The 20646-nt window shown below is 39.7% G+C and overlaps 4 protein-coding genes across 5 annotated transcripts in view; 1 reads left to right on the forward strand and 3 right to left on the reverse strand.

Annotated features, from left to right (window-relative positions):
• Positions 1-833: 833 nt before the first annotated feature.
• Positions 834-2211, reverse strand: gja13.1 (gap junction protein alpha 13.1). Its single transcript, XM_084030290.1, has one exon. It carries the CDS (start codon positions 2153-2155, stop codon positions 1295-1297), a length of 861 nt encoding a protein of 286 aa, XP_083886416.1. The 5' UTR covers positions 2156-2211; the 3' UTR covers positions 834-1294.
• A 1578-nt stretch (positions 2212-3789) lies between these two features.
• gja11 (gap junction protein, alpha 11) lies at positions 3790-5886 on the reverse strand. The gene is made up of 3 exons (XM_084030289.1): positions 5464-5886; positions 5130-5315; positions 3790-4629 (listed from the first exon to the last, which is right to left on the reverse strand). The coding sequence occupies exons 1-3, from the start codon at positions 5590-5592 to the stop codon at positions 4021-4023; spliced, it is 924 nt and encodes a 307-aa protein (XP_083886415.1). The 5' UTR covers positions 5593-5886; the 3' UTR covers positions 3790-4020.
• Positions 5887-9047: 3161 nt separating this feature from the next.
• hsdl1 (hydroxysteroid dehydrogenase like 1) lies at positions 9048-11178 on the reverse strand. The gene is made up of 5 exons (XM_084030322.1): positions 10760-11178; positions 10116-10558; positions 9751-9834; positions 9470-9613; positions 9048-9346 (listed from the first exon to the last, which is right to left on the reverse strand). The coding sequence occupies exons 1-5, from the start codon at positions 10977-10979 to the stop codon at positions 9275-9277; spliced, it is 963 nt and encodes a 320-aa protein (XP_083886448.1). The 5' UTR covers positions 10980-11178; the 3' UTR covers positions 9048-9274.
• Positions 11179-11647: 469 nt separating this feature from the next.
• tbc1d32 (TBC1 domain family, member 32) overlaps positions 11648-20646 on the forward strand; it is a 63902-nt gene continuing 54903 nt past the window's right edge. For both annotated transcript variants that reach the window (XM_084030340.1, XM_084030341.1), the window contains exons 1-13: positions 11648-11735; positions 12394-12567; positions 12687-12851; positions 13572-13749; positions 14002-14073; positions 14508-14627; positions 14897-14975; positions 15169-15272; positions 15366-15427; positions 15677-15827; positions 15971-16030; positions 17231-17330; positions 20008-20145. In XM_084030340.1, coding sequence (XP_083886466.1) covers positions 12413-12567; positions 12687-12851; positions 13572-13749; positions 14002-14073; positions 14508-14627; positions 14897-14975; positions 15169-15272; positions 15366-15427; positions 15677-15827; positions 15971-16030; positions 17231-17330; positions 20008-20145 — 1384 coding nt within the window. In that variant the 5' untranslated portion in view covers positions 11648-11735; positions 12394-12412. The remainder of the gene's footprint in view (positions 11736-12393; positions 12568-12686; positions 12852-13571; positions 13750-14001; positions 14074-14507; positions 14628-14896; positions 14976-15168; positions 15273-15365; positions 15428-15676; positions 15828-15970; positions 16031-17230; positions 17331-20007; positions 20146-20646) is intronic.

Consider the following 20646-nt stretch of genomic DNA (forward strand, 5'->3'; position numbering starts at 1 on the left):
ATGATTGTACAGGTTAATGATTGGCAGTGCTGTTGACTAAATTCTTGTGCTCATGATTTTTCTAAATCAGTTATTTACTATTATCATGTGAGAGTTTGAGTATTGGTGCTATTTTATAGTTAAATCACATAAACCGACACAGTAAATAGGAAATAAAATCTCCTTTTTGCATTTTGTATTTGATAGTAATGGTTCAGAGGCTGAAAGGCCACAATAACATGAACACCTGCATAGACTGATGCAATCCAGTACAATAACGCAACGAATACTACGTGAGGATTGAACAGTCACATTCATTTTTTTGTTGAGACTGTGTCAACAGAGTTTTTTTGTTCGGACTGTGTGATTTAAAGTCTGAACACACAGTGCAAATGTAATATTATAAGCTTGACAAAGATGTTATTGTTGTAGGTATTCCCTGGGGGTTATATGGATGTATTTTGTCCCCTTTTATATGTCCATCTGATGTAATTCTTGAATCAATGTCTGTCAATCTATCAACCACTCCTTATTCTGAAGCGATAGCCAGCAGACATGAAGTTGCAATGATTAATTGTTAGTCACTTATCAGACTTAATTATTAATATATTTTTTAAAACTGATCATTCATTAGTCAAACAATGTGTCACCATGGGCTCTGGGGTACTGTGATGGACATTTTACACAATTTGCTGATATTTTATTTGGAAAATAATGTGTAAACCCATCAGTAAAGAATAATCATTGGTTGCAGCCCTATAGCATCGCCAAATAAGTATTAATCATGTTCTTTTGTATGTTCAATGTTAAGCGGAATATTAATAATATAGTCATGAAACATGTTTTTATCCAATTTTAATCATTTATTAAAAAGAGCACAGCACACAATAAATGATTCTACAGTATACAGCAGAAACAAACAATCATCATCATCCTTCAGTGAGCAAATTATTACATTATATGAACATGGCAATAACATACAGGACACATTCAAAAACTGCCAATAGACAAACTGATTGACATAGCATAAATACATTATCAATATTGCACACTTTCCTTTATTAGATTTCCTGTTAAATAATACAAAATAATGTAAAATTCGAACAACGTGGCCCTAGAAATGTATTTTTCCGCAGACTCTTCTCAGGAAGAATATGCCATAACTACATAGTTATAAAGCGTCTCCTTGATGTCCTGTCATTCGTACAGCACTTTGAGAAAACTCTTTAGTCCCATAGATGTGGTCTATCTGAACAAGGAGGGCAGCAATCTGAATCAAGCATTTAATACATGATAATTGTCAGAGCAGTGGTTTTTAATGACTACTCAGTAGCTGTTTGTCCTCCTTGGCCCCATCCAGGCTTCCACCGATACTCTGGCTGCGCTCTCGCCCAATGTTCATCTTGTGTTGCATGAGGGCTTCCTCCGAAGTCGGCCACCTGGGACCCGTCAGGCTGGCAGGGTTTTCCGCTGAGGTGACCTTGTGTGCGCGCGACTTGGACCCACATCGGACCCTGGTACAAATCAGATAGAACACCTCGATAAAGTTGAGGAGCAGGGAGACGCAGGCCACTACCAGCATGAAGATGATGAAGATGGTCTTCTCTGTGGGTCGGGACATGTAGCACTCCACCGTGAAGGGACAGGGCTTCTTAGAGCAGGGGAACATTGGGACCATGATGAAACCGTACAGGTAGTACTGGCCCACTATGAACGCAGCCTCGATGAGGATCTTGACCACGAGCTGAGTCAGGTAGCTCCCCAGCAGGTTCCCCTTGATCTTCACCTTTCCCTTTTCATCGGTGTATTTGGGAACTTTTTGCTTCCGGGTCCCACCGGGGCTCAACATCTGCTCCCTCAGCTTGTTCTCCGCGTGGATGACGTGCACGGCGTGGCCCAGGTAGACCAGCGTCGGTGTGGAGACGAAGATGATCTGGAGGACCCAGAAGCGAATGTGCGAGATGGGGAAGATCCAGTCGTAGCAGACATTCTCACAACCGGGTTGCTGGGTGTTACAGATGAAGCCCGACTGCTCGTCGCCCCAGACGCTCTCAGCACCTGCACCCAAAACCATGATCCTGAACAGGAAGAGGACGCTCATCCAGATTTTCCCGATGACTGTGGAGTGAGACTGGACCTTGTCCAGCAGGCTTGACAGGAATCCCCAGTCCCCCATCTTTGTCGTTGGTGTTCAGTTATTGAACTGTGATAAACAGATAAAAGGAAATTCAATTCAACAAACTTCTAATTTAGTTTGCGATGATCCTACACAACTCCTTATTAATGAAACATTAACCACAACTTAGTATTCAATCAATATGCTCCTGCTGCTGGAGAAAAAGGCACTCATTGTTCTTTTTAATTTAGATAAATAATCATTTCTGATCTTGAACTTGGCAGCTTGAGAAGTCAGAGATATCGGAGCCACATGAACCCTGAGCTAGAAAATAATCATTAATCAGAATTAGGAATGGAATATTCAGTTGCCGTCTACTAACAAAGCACAGAAGGCTGGATAAAAAGATTAAAAAAATAAGGCAGATGAGAAAAAAAAATAGTGTTTTCCCCGTGTCAATGTAACTATAAAAACCTTACATCAATGTTCTGTGTACAAATTATATTTGTACAATAAAGACAACAAAGAAACATGTGTCTTACGGTCAAAGCTGGATGGCAAAACATGAAAAGTAATCTGATGCCATTATTAGTTAAATGTAAATCATATTAATCTTGGTAGAGAAAAGGCAATGTCATTATGTCAAAAGTAAAATAAAATCACTTTCTTCCATTCCTATTTTTAATGCATCAAAAATATAAATGAGCAAGATATGTAGCAGAGAGCAATAATGGTTGCATCTTACCTGCTGACCTGGTCAGAAAGAACTGTCTGTGACTGGGATAGATCGCTAACTTTAAAGATGGACCTTGGAGCGTGCTGGGCGAGGACAGCATGAGGACCCATGAGGACTCACATTGCACAACATACATCTGGCCTTAGACGCCACGTGTTACTCGTCGGACGAGCTGGAAACTGCAAGAAGTGTAATAATTGACAGGTGCTCAGTATCTCAGTTAAATGGCCTTGGATGTTTGAAAATAAACAGGAACAGTGTTGACAGTTAAGATAGATACCGCTCATGTCTGCATGCCAAATATGAAGCTACAGCCAGTTAGCTTAGCAGAAAGAGCCATTTAACGCAGACTGTACTTGGAGGTCACACCTGGCCGAGAGATAGTCCAGCACACATGGAGCAAGCTCATCTAAAACCGCACCTCGATCATTTTACCCATCAGTGTACATTTGTTTCCAGTCTTTGTGCTAAGCCAAGCTGACAGTCAAAGTTTATTTCCCCAATTGGCTATATAGATAACTTTTTCTTCAGGACTAAAAAATAATATCAATATCAGACATTTCCCTCTACTTGTTAATACTCTTTCTGATACTATGATGAAGAATGTCTTGAGGAATACAATGTTTTGCTGAGGCAGTACATTTAAAAGGAAGAGCATATTTATAAATATATTCTCAGTTTACAAAGTACAAGGTTTAAAACGGCGTTAAAAATGTATTCCTTCGGCACACGATTAACTAAATGCTTTGCATTTATTAGAGCAATTGTCGCTCTTTATATACAGTATGATAGATTATTAAAATGCTGCAGAGGTTCTGATGGATGAGGCTGTTCTCAATGTGAAAAAAAGTCTCAGAAAATTCAGACAGATTCATTCATATATGAGAGGTTTATTGAACCAAAATTGTAACAACATGGTCCAAAACCATTGCAAGAAAGTAAAATCTGTTAAAAAAAAAGAATCTACAGTGTTTTAAAATGACAGATCTGCAAAAAAACAACAACAAAAAACAAATGGTTTGTTATTTATTATGCCACAAAAGCAATTTTGCATGCAACTGAGTCTTGTTTCTAGAGGCTGGCTACTCCCCCTCCCTTCATCTTTATTTACTGCACACACACACCTCTTTCATCCCTAAAGCCAGAGCAAACAGATACTGGAACTCCAACCTATCACTTCCTCCATGCTTCAGATGTGGACCTCCCCTCCCATGCTGTTGCTCTCAGGCGATGCATTCTTAGCGACCTCATTGACCCCGCCCGTGGCCCCGTTCACCCCTAACTTTCGCCCTTGGAGCTCCAACTCCAGGTTGACACTATTCTGGAGCATCTCCTCGCGGCTTTTAAAAGCTTTCCTTTCCAAAGGTGGAGGCGTCACCGGGGTAACGGTGTAGTCCTGCCTCCTCGCCAGGCACTCCTTCACACCTTTCACACACAGGTAGAACAGCTCAACCAGGCTGAGGACGAGGGAGACGAACGCCGACACCAACATGAACCAGATGATGACCGACTTTTCTGTCGGCCTGGACAGGAAGCAGTCCACCTTGTGAGGGCAAGGGAAGCGGTTGCAGACGTAGCGAGGCTGGAGGGTGAAGCCGTAAAGAAAGTACTGACCCACGATGAACAAAACTTCCAGGACAATCTTGGCCACAAGATGGAGGACGTAACTGCGGAGGAGACGACCACGGATGCTGATCTTGCCAGTGCTCTTGGTGTACTTGGGAACTTTGTAGACCCTCCTAAGGAACAGAATGGCCTGGTCATCCAACTCAGCCTGCTTCTTTATCCTCTCCTTCATCTTGGATTGGAAGAACATGAAAAAACAGCTCGGAATTATTATTATCGGAAAAAGACTTGAAAAAGACTGACAGATGTATTGAAAGTAATTAGATGAAAGAAGCAAGATGAATGCAACCGTGCAGTATTAAGTTTTTGTTGCTAACAAAATATGAGTATGATAGAAAATATAAGCATACAGGTGTTTTAGTTGCTGGAGGAGACATTTTAAGAAGTTTTATTTCCGCCATGAAAACTTCTGATCATTGACTTTGAGTTCACGTTAGCCACATCCACTGTTCCTGATTAAGACATTACCTTTTTAAGACCACAAAAAGTGAGTTTTGGTATAAGTATTGCTTTACAGCTGTATAAATCAATCTTTGGCCACTAGGGGCAGAAAAACTGGAGATAGCTGCTCAAGGACTTGTCGGCTAAGGCTACACTTTGGTATCATTGGCCCATGCTTGTGCTACCGTGGGCGTACCTGACAAAAAGCATTCACCAGTGATGATGTCATACCTTCTTCTCAATGTGGATCACATGGAGGACGTGGCCAAGGTATAGCAGCTTTGGAGTCGCCACAGCAATAATCTGGAGCACCCAAAAGCGAACGTGAGAGATGGGGAAGGCGAGATCGTAGCAGACGTTCTCGCAGCCGGGCTGCAGAGTGTTGCAGACAAAGTCGGACTGCTCATCGCCCCACACCTAGAGAAAGATTAGTGGAAAAGAGATCATACATATAGCATTACAAATTGCTGATCATGGGGCTGTGAGGAGTTTTAAGACATCCCCAGTCCCTACATTGTGGCTACTCCTGTGAAGTGTATTTAAAGTGCTGAATGTAAGGCCGGACCTTCTCTGCACCGGTGCGCAGGACCAGGATACGGAAGACAAACAGCACGGTGAGCCAGACCTTGCCGATCACCGTGGAGTGGCTCTGCACTTTATCTAGCAGGCGGCCCAGCAGATCCCATTCGCCCATTTCAGCCGCCAGTTGAATTGCTTTCTGTGTGAGGAGATATTGGGATTGATTATTTGAGAAGCATACGCACTATTGTTGGTTGAGCAAAAGCATATTTTGTAGTTGTTGACTAACACCGTTTGACTGGACTTGTTATTTGGCAGATATACAAAACATGATGCTGAAATCATTGTCGGTGTAAAAGTCAGAACAGACGGAGTCTCTCACAAGGCCAAACTTTATCATTTCTCGACTCGGCTTGAGAGCAGCCACGGCTGCTGATTCCGAGTCTCCAAAACATAGTTATCTGCTGGCAACCAAGACCTTAACCTTGGTAAATACCCACCGTTGCAAAATCTTAATTCAAAGAATGTGAGCTCAACCACAGATGTATAAATACAGATTGACCTGGCTGAGTTGATAAGGCTGCAACGTTTATGGAGCCATTGTTTCTTTCATGCTCTGAATTTATTGATATTTTATGTTTGTTTTATAAGGCTTTTTTTCGCCACCTTTTTTTCCTGTATATTTATTCAAAATACTATTTAGTGAAGCATTCTCATAATGTACAGTCACACATTCTTCAACCAATCAAATATAATAATAAAAGATATAGATATGTTGTAAAAATCACATTTTAAATGTCTTTTTTGCATTAGAGAATGTAATATTTTACTATATTAAATTACTTCCATATACACTACTTAGTTCCTCTTTTTGAGTGTCCTTTTATGTCGTACAAATGGCGTGCCTTCATGATATTGCATAGATTTGCAGTAGTTTCATAATACCAACATATTCCAAAATAAATCGATAAATCTTTCATTCTTTCAAGTCCAGGTACAGAAGAATAGGAAAAAAGAAATCAACTTACCAGTTAAACAAACCCACGGAGAAAAAAGGGGGATGGAGAGAGCGATGTCTCAGGAGGACGACGAAGAGGGAAAGTGAAGAAGAAGCTGGATTCTTGGCGTCTTATCTAGAAGGACACCATCCTAACCACAACAACAATCCACCAGTCCTAACACTGGATTCCCTCGTTTCCAACTCGTCTCTGTGGCAATTCTGCTTCAAACTTGAATAAATGGTCGTCTGACGAGGATAAAAATCCTTTACAGCCAGCAGCTCTAAACCCTTAGTGAACACCCATGGGAGAATTTGGACCAACGTGTTAAGAGTTACACGTTGCCACCATTCGAAACACCTAATGAGGGAATATGATTTGGATGAGTGGCATTTCATCCACCACAGGCTGGCTCAGGGGTTTAGATGCCAAACTGCAATATCCCGATGCAATTAATTGCTTAAAATAACCATTATATATAATATATAATAAGACACTGTTGTGGAGCCATGATGACTTAACAGTCGACCGTGACCTTGGAAACCCTTTTTTTTTTATCACAAGGTCTATTTATTAGCTGTTCTGGAGGGTTCCTCACCTTCCAAACCATGTTTCCTTTACATTTGTACCTATCTATCTATCTGCCTGTATAATTAAGCTTTGTATTTATCGTGCTGCAAACGGAGGCAGTTCTGCCAAATTGTGGACATCATTCCCAAGAACTTTGTATCTTGTCAACGTCAAACTTTTCAGCTTACTGGTGTTACTTTGTGGTTTTCTTGATTCTCCCCATAGAACTTGTCTGTCTGTTGTATGTCTGTTACATATTTCCTTTAATTTTTTCAGTGTTTTCTGATTGCTAAAAAAAATTTCTTCACTTTACCTATTTCATGTAGACATTTACTAAATGCCTCTGGAAATGAAATCTGACGCGATCGATGCTGGTTTTGTTTTGAAATCCTTCCCCGTTTGCTTGACACTACGTGGATTTACAACAGGTTTACAAACAGTCTGTGACCCGGCTGATCTGAAGGGGGTCAGTGTAAACTCTGGCACTCGGCATGGTGTCTGTTCACGTAAATGATTTACACCATGCTGATGTTTTGAGTGAAAAACAGAGCGTTTGTGGCCTTCAGCTTGTAGAACAGTCAACATTTAATAAACAGCCATCTACTGGTCAGATAAAGGACTAATCATCAGATAAAACAATGAATGGAGCAAGAGTTTTATTGTGCTCATTGATGCTATAATGACATATATCACATTAGAGTCAACATTTTTAAATACTGTATGTGTAAGCAACCACTCAGCCAATATATATCTGCATCTGTACTTATTAAGCAGCATCTACATACTCATACTTTCTCAAATAAACCAAACATCACGATCTCACACCTCATCACATTTCATATTCACTCCTGGAGATGCCGTAAGCACTCACATCTATAAAACCCTACCGACCCATCTGGGATTTATTTGAACTCGGGAGTCTTTGATGGCCTCCGAGGAGCCAAATGACCTAAAGGCATATTCCTGTTGCAAGAATATATTCAGATTTACATTTGAGTTAAAAATGTGCCCTTTCACCTTCAGTTAACATGTTTCTTCAATTGGGGTTATATTTGTTAGATAGTGTTGCAAAATGCAGCCTTTTCTCACTAAAACATCAATCGTGTAGGATTATTCTACATTATGACATCAGTATGTCTCTTTAAAGGCATAATGAGTAGGATTTTCCCCAAAACAAAATATAGACTTATTTATTTACAATTACTGAAGTGCATGGTGCTGTCTGTATCTGCAGGGACTGTGTGCTTTCAGCCTGTATCTTCTGCTTTCTTTTAATTTCTTAGTTCCAGGGGGCGTCAACCTCTTTTTAAAAACATAGCGGCCATTTACCAGATCGTAATCATGCATCCAAGAGGAAGCTGATGAAATTGTTTGCAAATATCATGCGCAATGAAGACCAAGACAAATTCCTCATATGTGAAAATGTAGTTGACAATTTCCTGATCCTTCTTCAGCGCCCAAAAAACAATATAGCAATATAATAATATAACAAATATAGCCGGGAAATGAGTTGCCATTTAACGAGCTGCAAGCAACCACTAATACTCATTCTGCCTTTAATGATGCTGGGTTAGGTTATGGGGTGAATGCCAACTACTCTTTGTATGTGTGCCATATCCTGTAGGTGTGGTCAGTGCTGGTAAAACCAGTACAACCAGAAAGAACTGGAAAGTCAGAGGGCACACAAGATTTTTTTTAAAGTATGCACTGAACATCAGATTGCAAACCCTTTAGTAGCATTTAATTAATGCAATGTAAAAAGTCTTGGAGATAAACAATGAAGGTGATGTTATTATGATTTTGCTTATTTTAAGGTATTTTTTTAATATGTAACTTATTGACCAAACTGTTTCGCTGAACAAAAATCATATCAGTGTGCAACCATTGTTATTACATAGAAAAAAATAAATAATTGGACATTCAGTTTTATATTTAATGGACCAAACCTTGATATATCTTTTAAATATTTTTCATCCAACAGTTTAAAATATTGAAACTACAGCCTAGTCCTATGGGAGTTATATATGGGAGTTATATATATATATATATATATATATATATATATATATATATATATATATATATTAATTCAGGCAAATTCCACAGCATCTGTCCTTGAAATTGATACCAAATAAATAGAAGAAAAAAAAAAACTCTCAACTACCAACCTCAACAGAGCCTGAGAGTTTAACACATTTAAGCTATTGGCCATAGAAACGTAAACTCTACATGACTCCAGTAACGAGAAGATCCAGTTAAGTCTTAAGTGGAGGGAGGGGAGATGAGCTCTTAGCTTGAACCGATGAGCACATGTGATCCAAGAACCCAAATCCACTCTGGAATACGTCTCATCAGTCCATACTGGGGAGAAAAACAGCAATGTATTTTATCTTTTAAACATGGTTAGGCTAGAATTGATCAGTGATGGTGTACTAGTCTGAGAGTATACAGATTACTAACAATCATGACTGATTTTGTGCTGACCTGCAGTGTGTGGGGCCAGTAGCCCGTGGTCCTATTGGAGACACCCAGGGTGGAGACGGCATGGTGGGCATAAACCTCTGGCTTTGGTACAAACAAGCCCGGTGTTAAGGTCGATGAAGATGGTTGACGCTCACTCGAGGCGATCTGGTTACACAAACACACATGATGTACATCAAGCTGACATACAGATTTATACTCAGGGTGTACAAATAATACACTTTTAATTATAGAGCATATTTCAGATTATGTGTCCCCCAATAAAACTCCCATACTAGGTCTACCTGGAAAGGAATGAGACTTTGAATGAAGATCCCTTTGCCGCTGTACTCAAGGTGAAGAGCTCTTGAAAAATGATCCAGGTAGCCCTGAAAGGTCAGGAGAAGAAAGGGAAAGAAGATTATTGTCAGAACAGAAAAATATGGTTGTGATTATGTTTTTATTTAGTGCGCAGAAGAAGAAAAAAAGAAGGGGGAAGGGTCCCAGTTTGTTTTACTTTTAGGTACGTTAGCCACTCTGCTCGGACATACCCGTATTAATAGACATTTTTGAAATATTTGTTTTTACATATGTCCTTTTCATACTGAAAAGTATCTATAGAGGCTACTAGATGTGCATCTGTGTGGCAGATGTCAGTGTTTTGTCTCACAGTAGAGGCGGTGAGAGTCACTCTTCCAGGAAAGGGCTTGCAGCAAGCACCCGATGATATATTGACCACAGCTCCTCTGCTGCGCTCCAGCATCCCTGGCAGCACCAACCGGGTCATCAGAGTAGCGACCGCAACGTTCTTATTCACCAAATCCATCAGGCCCTGCTCGGGCATTTCAATCAGGCTCTGAGGGGCAGCCAACGACTCCACACAGTTCACCAGGAAGCCGATATCTTTACCCCTCATGGCTTCTTTGATGTGCTTGCTGGCTGCCTGGTCCAAAGAGAAGTCAGCTAGGATGACGACAGTTTCCACTCCGTAGCTTTGGGAGAGGGATGCCGCGGTGTCTCTAACAGAGGTGTGGTCCTGAGTGACAAAGATAATGCTGATACCATGCTTGGCCAGCTCCTCTGCATAGGCTTTGGCCACACCCTCTGATGCACCTGACAGGAGAGAGGACAATATTTATCAATTAGAAACAAGGATATCGAACCTGCTGCACAGTAACGACACTATGGCCTCAAAACCTTAGAAGGAGTCCACTATTTGACTGAAATAATAAACAGATTTTTTTTTTTTTTTATGAGCTCCTCTCCCACCTGTCACACACACGCATCGACATCATGTCTGTGCCGTGTCCTTACCGTAAACAACAGCCCAGTCGCCAAATCTCTGGGTGAGCTTCTTACTCGGGATCATTCTTGGCAGGAAATGCACCCTCACCAAGGAGCAGCAGTCTCTCAGGAGGATTACTGCCCTGCTAGCCGCGTAAAGAGCACCGACCAGGGTCAATGTTTCAAAGTAGGGACTGCATGATCGAGAAATTTCCCCACACAAAAACTGAAAGCTGTCAACTGCCGCCATAGTCGACACTGTTGGTAACGATGCTAGCTTGCTAGCTAAAGCGTATTCGGCAGACTTAGCGTCGTAATACCTAAACGTTACGTTAACTAGTTACTCAGACGTTTGAGCAAACCGTGTCGCCGTTCCTACATTTCTGACAGAGTCAATGTTAGCAGGACTGACGGAAGTTTCAGCTGGTAGAGATGTCGCCTGTCCATCACCCGCTGGAAAAGGAGCAAAACATTGAGTCACGTGACCACGACTTGATTGGTGCTGCATTCACGGCCGCCGGAGAAACCACTCTTCATCATGGATGACTACTACGGTTTCCATTTTTCCTTATAGGGTTTACCTGATTACAGAATTTCTTAAAATGTTGAAATGTGATATATACATTTAATGATGTGACAGAAGAAACATTACCTAAACATATACAAGTAAAATATTAAGACAGATCTGTGGGGAAATATATGGTTTCTTATTGTTTTGACAACTTCTTTCATGTACAGAATAAGTATATTGATAACATAAATTGTATTTTATAATATATGTATTCTCTGCGAGCTAGTATTATATCTTAATGTGTGTTACATTTAATATTAGCTACTCTCATCGTCCTCATTTGTCCGAGGCTAAAAAAAAGGCAACGTTTACTTGCTATGGACATCCCATGATGCACTGCAGTTGACGCTAAGAGGAGGTTTCCATAGTTACGCAGCACTCGGTTAGAAGTGCTACCAAGATGCTATCTGGATGACAAGCTACAGTCAAAACAAGGTGTCCGGTTCAAAATATACTGCATACGACTTTCCGTTGGGATGGTTGGTTCGTTCACAGCGATGTGTTTCGGTTTTCATTTAGCCACCGTTTCGGTTAAAAGTGGGCAGTTTTGCCTGCTAGCTACAGGCTAGCTAGCTAGCCAGCTAGTGATGAATTTAGCAGCGTCTAGCTAACCAGAGAGAAGCAATGAAGTGGTCTTAGGTCCAATCTCAAATTGTTAGTTTGGATGAACAGCCTAGACCATTAAAGTGTTGCTGATACACTTTATATGTATATTTGAGTGGTAAAGGCTGTGCAGACCGATGCAATACGTTATTTTCTTTTACTATGGACCGAAATAGAAAGTTAGCTAACGTTAATTATCAGACCTGATTGAGGTACAAAAGAGAGAACATCCTGCGGGAACTCTCCTTTTTTTGCTGGACCTTGACTACTGTTATGCACCCCAGCTCTCTCTCTCTTTCAAAATCTTTCATAATGTATAATTTTGTAATTTCTTGCACAGTAGCTTTTTAATTTATGGCTGTAAAGAAAACAAATTCAGAACTAAAGTTGACTGTCAAACTTCGGGTAGCTCTGTACAGTGAAGATGCCCCCTTGCCACCATGCATTTGCACATTTTAAACCTAGAAAACCATTCACTATTCCGTCCCAGTTTAGGACCGGCAGTAGAGATGTCTCAGTTGTCAACTGGAGATGAAGCAGAGCTGCAATCCCTGCTCAAGCAGCTCCTGAAAAGCATCAATGACAGGATCTCTGATGCTCCGTCGACTGAATGTGCTGAAGAGATTCTTCTTCATCTGGAGGAGACTGACAAGAACTTCCACAAGTAAGGCCACCAAACTCAGTGTAGAATTAATTTGAAAGGTCTGGTTTGCACGAAATTTCTGTATGTTTAAATTTGAAGTGTGCTGTTTAGATCTGACTCCGCCATTGCTCTCCTTTCAGTTATGAATTTGTCAAGTATCTCCGTCAGTATGTGGAGAGTTCACTGGGGACTGTGGTGGAGGAGGAGACTAAGAACTTGACTAGCGGAGATGGCCAACATACAATATGCTCGGGTCATGACACCCTGATCCATTCTGTCACCCGAAGGGCCAGGAACTCAGCTGAGTAAGTGTAGCTCAGACTGAGCTTTGTTTCATCTGTTTTCCAGATGTTCATGATTTATTTACTGTGGAGTCATTCAGAGATAATTATTCTGTTTTGTTTGAATAGTGCTAGCATTAGAAATTCTCCAGCGTTTCTTTGTATGATACTTATTTTCAAATAAATTGTATGGATGTATGTATAGTGTCCCTTTTATATTTTTAAGATTTTTGATTCAATACTATGATGAACCCCTGTAAACTATATTAAGCCTTCAATAGAGAGAGAGAGAACCCCAATTTCCTACTTGAATAAAATGCAACCGAGCCATTGTTCAAGTCGGAATTCGAAGTAGAAAACTGCGCAGATTTTCTTAACTCCAAGGTTTCTGAGATATAAAACATACACTTGCTATGTATTATATGATTAGAAACTAGTAGCTGATGTTTTCTGATCATTGACATAGCCTTAGCTGTGGCCTGCTCTGGAGGCAGTATTTTATATTAGATGAGAAGAAGAGTCTTGTTGATAGTATGATTCTTGTCTGTTTTTCCAAATAGGAAAACTGAAATGCCCGTAACTTGAAATAACAAAGTAGCAGTATTAGCTCGTTTTTTCTTGAGGGCATAACAAAACCAAACATTTCATTCTGAATCAAGTCTTCAAACTCATGCACAGCAAGTAAAACACAGCAGATATTAAGGAATGAGTTGAGTTAAACAATTATTTCTGCCGTTGTGCCAGGTACCAGCAGATGATGCAGACGTTGAAAAACACCATGATCATGGTGGTGGAGTCTTTAATCAACAAATTTGAGGAGGACCAGATGAGGAAGGAGGAGATGCACCGAGAGAAGCAGCACAGTCAGTCCAACAGCCAGTACACTGACAACTGCTCTGACAGCGACTCCTCCTTCAATCAGGTTAGACATGCAGCATATGCACTTTGGTGGCAATAAGTGGTTACATTTGATTAATGTATTGCCATTTTAGATCACTGTTTATTTACCTCAGTCTCTGAATGGTATAGGTAACAATTGCTGTCCTTGTGGCGTTTTATCCATTCCATGGTAGACTGAATGTGGAGCCTATAGATAGTTGATCCGTAGAATTCTGGTGTGGTGCAATCAGGTGGATCATAATGACACAGTTTTCCTCTCCATTCTCCTTTCTAGAGTTATCCATTCATCAGACAAGAGCAGCTGCAAGCTTTGGCTGAAAACCTTGACTCCAGCAGGCCGAAAGAGGTAGGAAGGCTCACTTGTGCATAAACATCATGCTGTGGAACAGGTGTTTTTTTTTCAGTTATTGGAGAGTCATGTGTGGATCTGCACCATGCCATAGATGGTTTCCAAACTGGGGGCAAGTGTCCCAACAAGGGCACACAAGATAGATTGGAGGGGTTGGGAAAATGGTGTATATTTTTATAAGCTGAATGCAGCTAGGTAGCCAGCTAGATACAAAAGAAAACAGCATCACCGTTCTTAACCCCACCTACAAAGTTGGCCCTGATTGGGGACAACACCAGGCCTGTATGGTCTGCAATCAGCAGAGTCGTAGATGTAGGCGACTGTTGATGAAGAGTTAACACCACTTTGCGATAGCACTCCACAAAATCTGTGAATGATTGCGTTTTAATGTGAGTAGTATAGTCCAGGTCAAGTGCTGTAACTCTGCGTAGGTGCGTTGGGAGGCTCTTCAGGCCCTCTGCTGTGCCCCTCCGTCTGATGTGCTGAGCTGTGACAGCTGGAGCAACCTGAGCAGGAACTTCTGTGCTGCTCTGACTGACCCTGACCTCAGCGTGAGTCCTGAGCAACTGTATCTACAAATTCACACATATGAACAATTTCAGCCTCTATACTTAATGACAACAAACACAAAAAGGTGTAATCCTTCCATACCAGAGAAAACAAGATCACACTGTTGCCCTGAATGATTTAGAGCTAATTGGTAGCAAATATTATGGCTGCAAGTCAATTAATAACATTTTAAATTTCTTCTCGTTGTATTTTCTTATAATTTAACATTTAGAAACATGTTTTTAATATACATGTGTCTCATCTCTATCAGGATAATGTACTGCAGTTCTTTGCTAAAAGCTTCTCCTCCTCTCCACTGAATGTGACACGAGAAATCTACAGCAGCTTGGGTAAGCCGTTCTGAATGGACTGAGTGCAGCACATTCATGTTTAAGCTGAACAATGCAAAATTATGACTTTGAATTTAATTAAGAACACGTGCACTGTAAATTGATAACGCATATACTTCATTATGTATTTGACAACACATATTTAATATAATGCATGGTTTCAAATCACTATATTTTGCCTTTTGATTTGCAGCTAAAAGTGTGGAGGCAAGTTTTGTGTCTCACAAGCTAAGCTTTCCAATTGGCTCAGCCGCCATCGACATCAACAGACCTGAGATCAGTCGTCTTCTCAAACAGGTACAGTAACTTCATCTTACTTACAGTGTTTGAAGTGTATCACCACTAAAATATATGATGGCTTTCTCTCTCTCTTTGTCAATCTTGCCTCAGATTCGATTAATGAATGACTTTCAAAAGGAAGTGACAACGTTTTGGATCCGCCATCCTGAGAAGTGAGTTTTTAACTTGGCAGGTCTGTCTCCACTTGTAAGTCTCTAAATCCAACATCAACTGTCTCAGATATACTGTTTAGTTATACGAATGTGATGCAACATAAATATGCTCAATACCAGTGAGATATATATTTACAGTATCTGTCATGGTTTCCCACACGATTTCTCTCAGTCTCGTTCTCTTTACTTTTCCTTATTATGTCTAGAATGATAGTTTGAGTACATAGTGTTATTTCTACCCTGCTTTAGATATATGGAGGAAGTTATAGAGAGCACTTTTTCCCTGCTGTCCTTCAATCACGGACATGGCTCAGCTTCACCTGGGACAGAGAAAGCCCTGGAGCCCATTCACCTACTGGCCTTACTGGATGTCAAAGCTACCTGGTTTAAAAAGTGGATGGTGTGTATTGCACATTAACAGGCGTCTTAGATTTGTGCAAAGTGCATTTTTGTATATACACTATTATATCTTTCTCTCTTGGGCATGCGAGCTGTTTCATATATTCTCTTTTCATCCTGATCTGTCTCCCCTCCCTTTCTCAGCATGGATGCTACAGTAGAACTGTGGTTCTCAGACTCCTGGAGAGAAAATACAAATCTCTGGTGAGTGATTCACTCCTTAATCAATATCTCTCACTGATTCCTTTGTACTTCTGAAACAGTGGAGACATGACCACTGAAGGCAGGATGAAACGTCTTTCCAGAGGGCATTCCAACCAAAGCCTTATTAAACCGTTGCACTGTAGAGTGCATTCAAGAAAGACACAATTGTGCATGAACTAGGAAAAACTACGAACGTGGAACAAACTTAGATATGCTTACAGGCCAGTAGAAGTGCAAAAGTACAAATCCCATTACTCTAACGAGTAATGTTAAATGCACACAGAGGTCTCTCGTTCAACCCAACAACAAAAATTGGAGTTTGGGGGAGTCCTGAAGTAACATGGGATGATGGGAAGTTGATGTCCTCATCGCTATCGCAATCAGAGCTCTCCTCCAAAACAGGTGAAACTAGAAAATAACATTCTGAATAGAGCGGTTTCACATAAAAAAAAATGTGTGTTTCTCTGATGTATTCAGCAGATTAAACTGTCCTTTACCTAGATTAAAAATACAGATTGCTATAGGTTTGATTATTGTTGTAAAAATTTGGGATTATACATGTACACACCTCAATGAAATAACAGCCCAGGTCAAGACAGTTTAAGCCATTTTAATGGGGAAAAGTTGCATACAGGGGGCAAGGATTCCCCAAATATTTGATACCTAGAGTGAAATTGTCACTCGTGCTCATGTATTTGTGTGTGTTTAATTCACATAGCCAAACAGTGAAGGCCATGAATCTGAGTCAAAGGGGCACAAGAGTTGCCACTTTGAATTTTTAAGAAATTATTGTTTAATCCTGAACCTCCCTCTCAATTTTCACACTGACTTTAGAGAGGATTACTGCGGAATCACCCGTGAAACCGTCAATAACAATAAGTAAATGTCAATAACTACAGTTATTACAGTGCACTCTTCCCGATGCACTGTATCTAAACTACTATTGCATGGCAGTGCATTAACATTCCAGGCAGCGCTACAGGATTTAAATAAAATAGAACGCTTCTAGTCTTGAGCAAGAGGTTCGATAAGAGAACGTTGACATTCTGAACCAATTCTTTGTTAAGCCTGTTTATTTTTGGCCTGTTCATCGCAGCATCCACATCCATTTGTCACAAGATTAGAAGCTGTCGTGTCAGTCAGACCAGTCTGTTTGCAGCAACCACAATAACTATTGATTTCATCTTTTAATATTTGCAGATTGTTGCAGCCCTTCAGCAGTGTATCCATTACAGTGAAACCAGTGAACGTTCCATAAACGAGACAACTGATCCCCAGTCAGCGGAGCAGCACAACACTGGTAAGTAAAACAGTCCATAAACTCATGATTTCTTCAACAGGTTTATGTCCTTTCTCAAGCATATCTGAATAGCAATTTCCACGCTCCCCCTCTCTGTGGTAAACATCAGCACAATAATGCAGATTTAATGTGTCCTGTGAAACAAAGAATACACTCAGGCTGATCTACTGTGAAAACCTAATGAGAAAGTAATGCTTCATTTGAAGCCGGCGGGTGTTAAATGTATTTCTACCTCGACTTTGCAGTCATTATTTAATCCATTTCCTTAATGCGCACATGCTGTCCCTGTTGTCAATAAAAAAGAGGGATGCAGAGAAAAACAGCTGAAAGAAGGAATGAGAATGATGGGGGGAAAAAGAGAAACCAGACAGAAAAAAACGGTTGAGTCATTTTTAAAAATCGGATCCGATTATTTTCAACATAAAATCAAACATGACTTTGAGTGATCAAATAATAATACAAATGAAGAATAACCAATAAAATGAACAGAAGACATAATAGAGCAGATTCTAAATAAATCAATATTATATAAAAGGAGTTGGCAGAAACACTTATAAGGTCCTTCCCCTTTCTCTAACTTAAAAAAAACTGTGTATCATCTTAATATATGAAGCAAAAATAAAAAATGAAAACAACTTTAACAACAAAGAGAAGGAAATGATAGGAGGGTGAAAGATGCACACTCAAGTGTCTTTAATTAGCAAAAAGCAAAATACAATGCAATTGGATGTCAGGCTTCTCATTTTATCATCTCAGTAGTCTAGACAGTCAGTCCTCCAGATGCTCTGACCTTTAGAGCAAGAAACTTGTGCAAAATGAGGTGTAAAAGTCAGTTGTCTGCACCTGTAATTTCTGTGTGTTGGATACATATCATGTCTTCTGCTGCTCATCTCATTTTCAGGTAGCGGCTGTAGTTGTGGACACTGATTAGGCTGTTTCTGTCTTTTTCAGACGTGATAACACGTCAAATCTTTCTCTTTTTCTAGAGTTTTGGTTATTCATAACTTCCCTTATCAGTATAATCACAAGTGACATGAAAAAGCTGTCGTAAACATAGAACTTAATATTATAACCTTATTTAAAAAAGACAGGAAGTATCATGCAATAAAAAAGGATATTTTTGCATTTCTGATTACCTTATCTAAGATTGTTTGATTATGTCTTTTAAGCTAAAAAAGGGTGCTCACTAAAAAAAAAAGGCTTGTCTTATCTGTGATGCAATAACAATATTTGTATATATTTGTTTCTTAACTAAATGTAAAGTGAATCCAGTATGTTTAAGTGCCATTTCAAGTGTTTTAATTATCTGGATAATATCGTGAATCGCAATTATTTTAGACAGCATAATTATAACATGACCTTTTCAAACCCTCCCGTGCTGATTTTAAAATATTAAAAAATCAACAATTTTCTGAAGAAGTAAATGCATTCACTATATTTGTTACATCCCAATAATACATTTTGGTGATTAACACTGAATGTAAACATAACTTGTGTATTCTACACCTTTTTAAACCTAATTTGGTAAATTAATTCAAATTATTTGAATTTACAGAAGATGATTCTATGTCAAATTTGGATTTGATAAAAATGTTATGGAAGTCCGATACAAGGAGGATTACTTTTGGTGAAGAAGAGCATGAGATATCACTTGGTGATGGAAAAGGGCAGGAAATGGATTTTTGATGGAGGTTATTGCATCTCTCACTCTTTTGGGACATAGCAGTGGTCTATCATAAACTCAGGAAAAAACTATTACATGTGCTTTGAATTGACTTGAGTTTAAGTTACAGTTCTAAAATAATCTGGATAACAACAACTGTATGTTATTATTCAATTCACCCTAATACCTCGCAATAAAAAACACAAGACCATAATCAGTATTTGATCCCCAATGTCATGTGGTGCCAGTTTTTGCTTCAGTATTTAAAGTAAATTTACAAACTGAGAATAAGATTTATATAGATTGATTGTAAAACGCACCAAAAACATACAGACTACAGCGGGAAATGAGGTGTAAGGGAATGCTGCTGTGTCGGTGTGTTATCTCCTGTAAGCCAGCTGGCCTCTTGAGTCTGAACATTTTGACCTTGTCTTGGATGAATGGAAATACATCGACACACGGTCACTGATACACTGATTGAGTTTTTTTCTGAGCTGTGCTTTTTTTTGGGGATATTCTGTAACCCAGAAGTCACTGCATACTTTCTCTCATTCTATTACAGACGCTTTATACCGGTATGTGAAAAGTCTTTGAACTGTGTCCACCGCAGCATCACAACAAGGGTGTTCATCATGGTTGATGAATAGTAGTTAGAATATTAGAAAAAAGGCAATGGTCATTTTTTTAGTTTTCATATTGAACTGAAATCATGAAATAAGATCAGCACTAACAACATCTTTACAAATCCTAATCAGTCCTGACCATGCAGGCTCATTCTACTGGCTCAACCGCTCTTATTTTCAATCTCTGTGTTGCACTTAAACAGTTAAATACAGTGAGATTAAAAACATTAAATATAAAAAGTCATCATCTGACCTTCCTACTCTGTTTTGTCTTAGCTTTGTTTCTTCCAGAATCTTTGATTCAAATCAACGGTATTTGGATCTCATGGAAATGTGATACAGCAAAAATGTAGACACGTTTTTAAATGTTTACTTTCTGTTTATGTTTTAGGTTGTGTCCAGAGGAGTGTTTACACAGGAAAAGATCTGGAATATGCCTTCTTTGTCCACTCGCTGTGTGTCATTGGTAAACTCCTCATCTACACCAATGGCAGAAAGCTCTTTCCCATCAGAGTGAGGAAGCGCAAAGGTACAATACTTTACTATCAGCAGTTTTCTAAATCTTCAAAAGCATGTGGGGTATAATAATAATGTCTCGCATAAATGTTTCACAAAACATGCAGCATGCTGTAATTGTCTGAGATGAGAATACCCATGCAGCCCTCATATCTGTCCATTAAATATGAAGCTACGTTCAGCAGAAGGTTTGTTTAGACTAGCACACAGACTGGAGATGTGGAACCTCAGTCCAACGGTAGCAGGTGTTGGTGGCGGATTTTATTATCTTGACAGAGCAAGGCTAGCTGTTTCCCCTTGTTTTCAGACTTTGTGCTAAGCTAGGCTAACTGGCTGCTGTCTGTATATGTAGCTTCATATTTACCATAGTGACACTAGATAGAGGTATTGATCTCCTCATCTGACTCTACGACAAAGCATCATTCTCAAAAATGTCTATTTCTATAACGGTAGCCATCAGAATGACTATTTGTATATCAATTACTAGAATGCCTTACGATTCTGTGTAATGCTG

This window comes from Eutrigla gurnardus (assembly GCF_963514095.1).
Source record: "Eutrigla gurnardus genome assembly, chromosome: 16".
Classification (NCBI taxonomy): Eukaryota; Metazoa; Chordata; class Actinopteri; order Perciformes; family Triglidae; genus Eutrigla; species Eutrigla gurnardus.

Coding starts and splice junctions, on each gene's coding strand:
- hsdl1 (XM_084030322.1), bottom strand. CDS start 10,979: ATGGCGGCAGTTGACAGCTTTCAGTTTTTGTGTGGGGAAATTTCTCGA. Junction 9,835..10,115: donor TGACTCTCACCGCCTCTACT/GTGAGACAAAAC, acceptor CTGACCTTTCAG/GGCTACCTGGATCATTTTTC. Junction 9,347..9,469: donor ACTGGCCCCACACACTGCAG/GTCAGCACAAAA, acceptor TTTTCTCCCCAG/TATGGACTGATGAGACGTAT.
- gja13.1 (XM_084030290.1), bottom strand. CDS start 2,155: ATGGGGGACTGGGGATTCCTGTCAAGCCTGCTGGACAAGGTCCAGTCT.
- gja11 (XM_084030289.1), bottom strand. CDS start 5,592: ATGGGCGAATGGGATCTGCTGGGCCGCCTGCTAGATAAAGTGCAGAGC. Junction 5,316..5,463: donor TGCGCACCGGTGCAGAGAAG/GTCCGGCCTTAC, acceptor ATCTTTCTCTAG/GTGTGGGGCGATGAGCAGTC. Junction 4,630..5,129: donor TGATCCACATTGAGAAGAAG/GTATGACATCAT, acceptor TTCCAATCCAAG/ATGAAGGAGAGGATAAAGAA.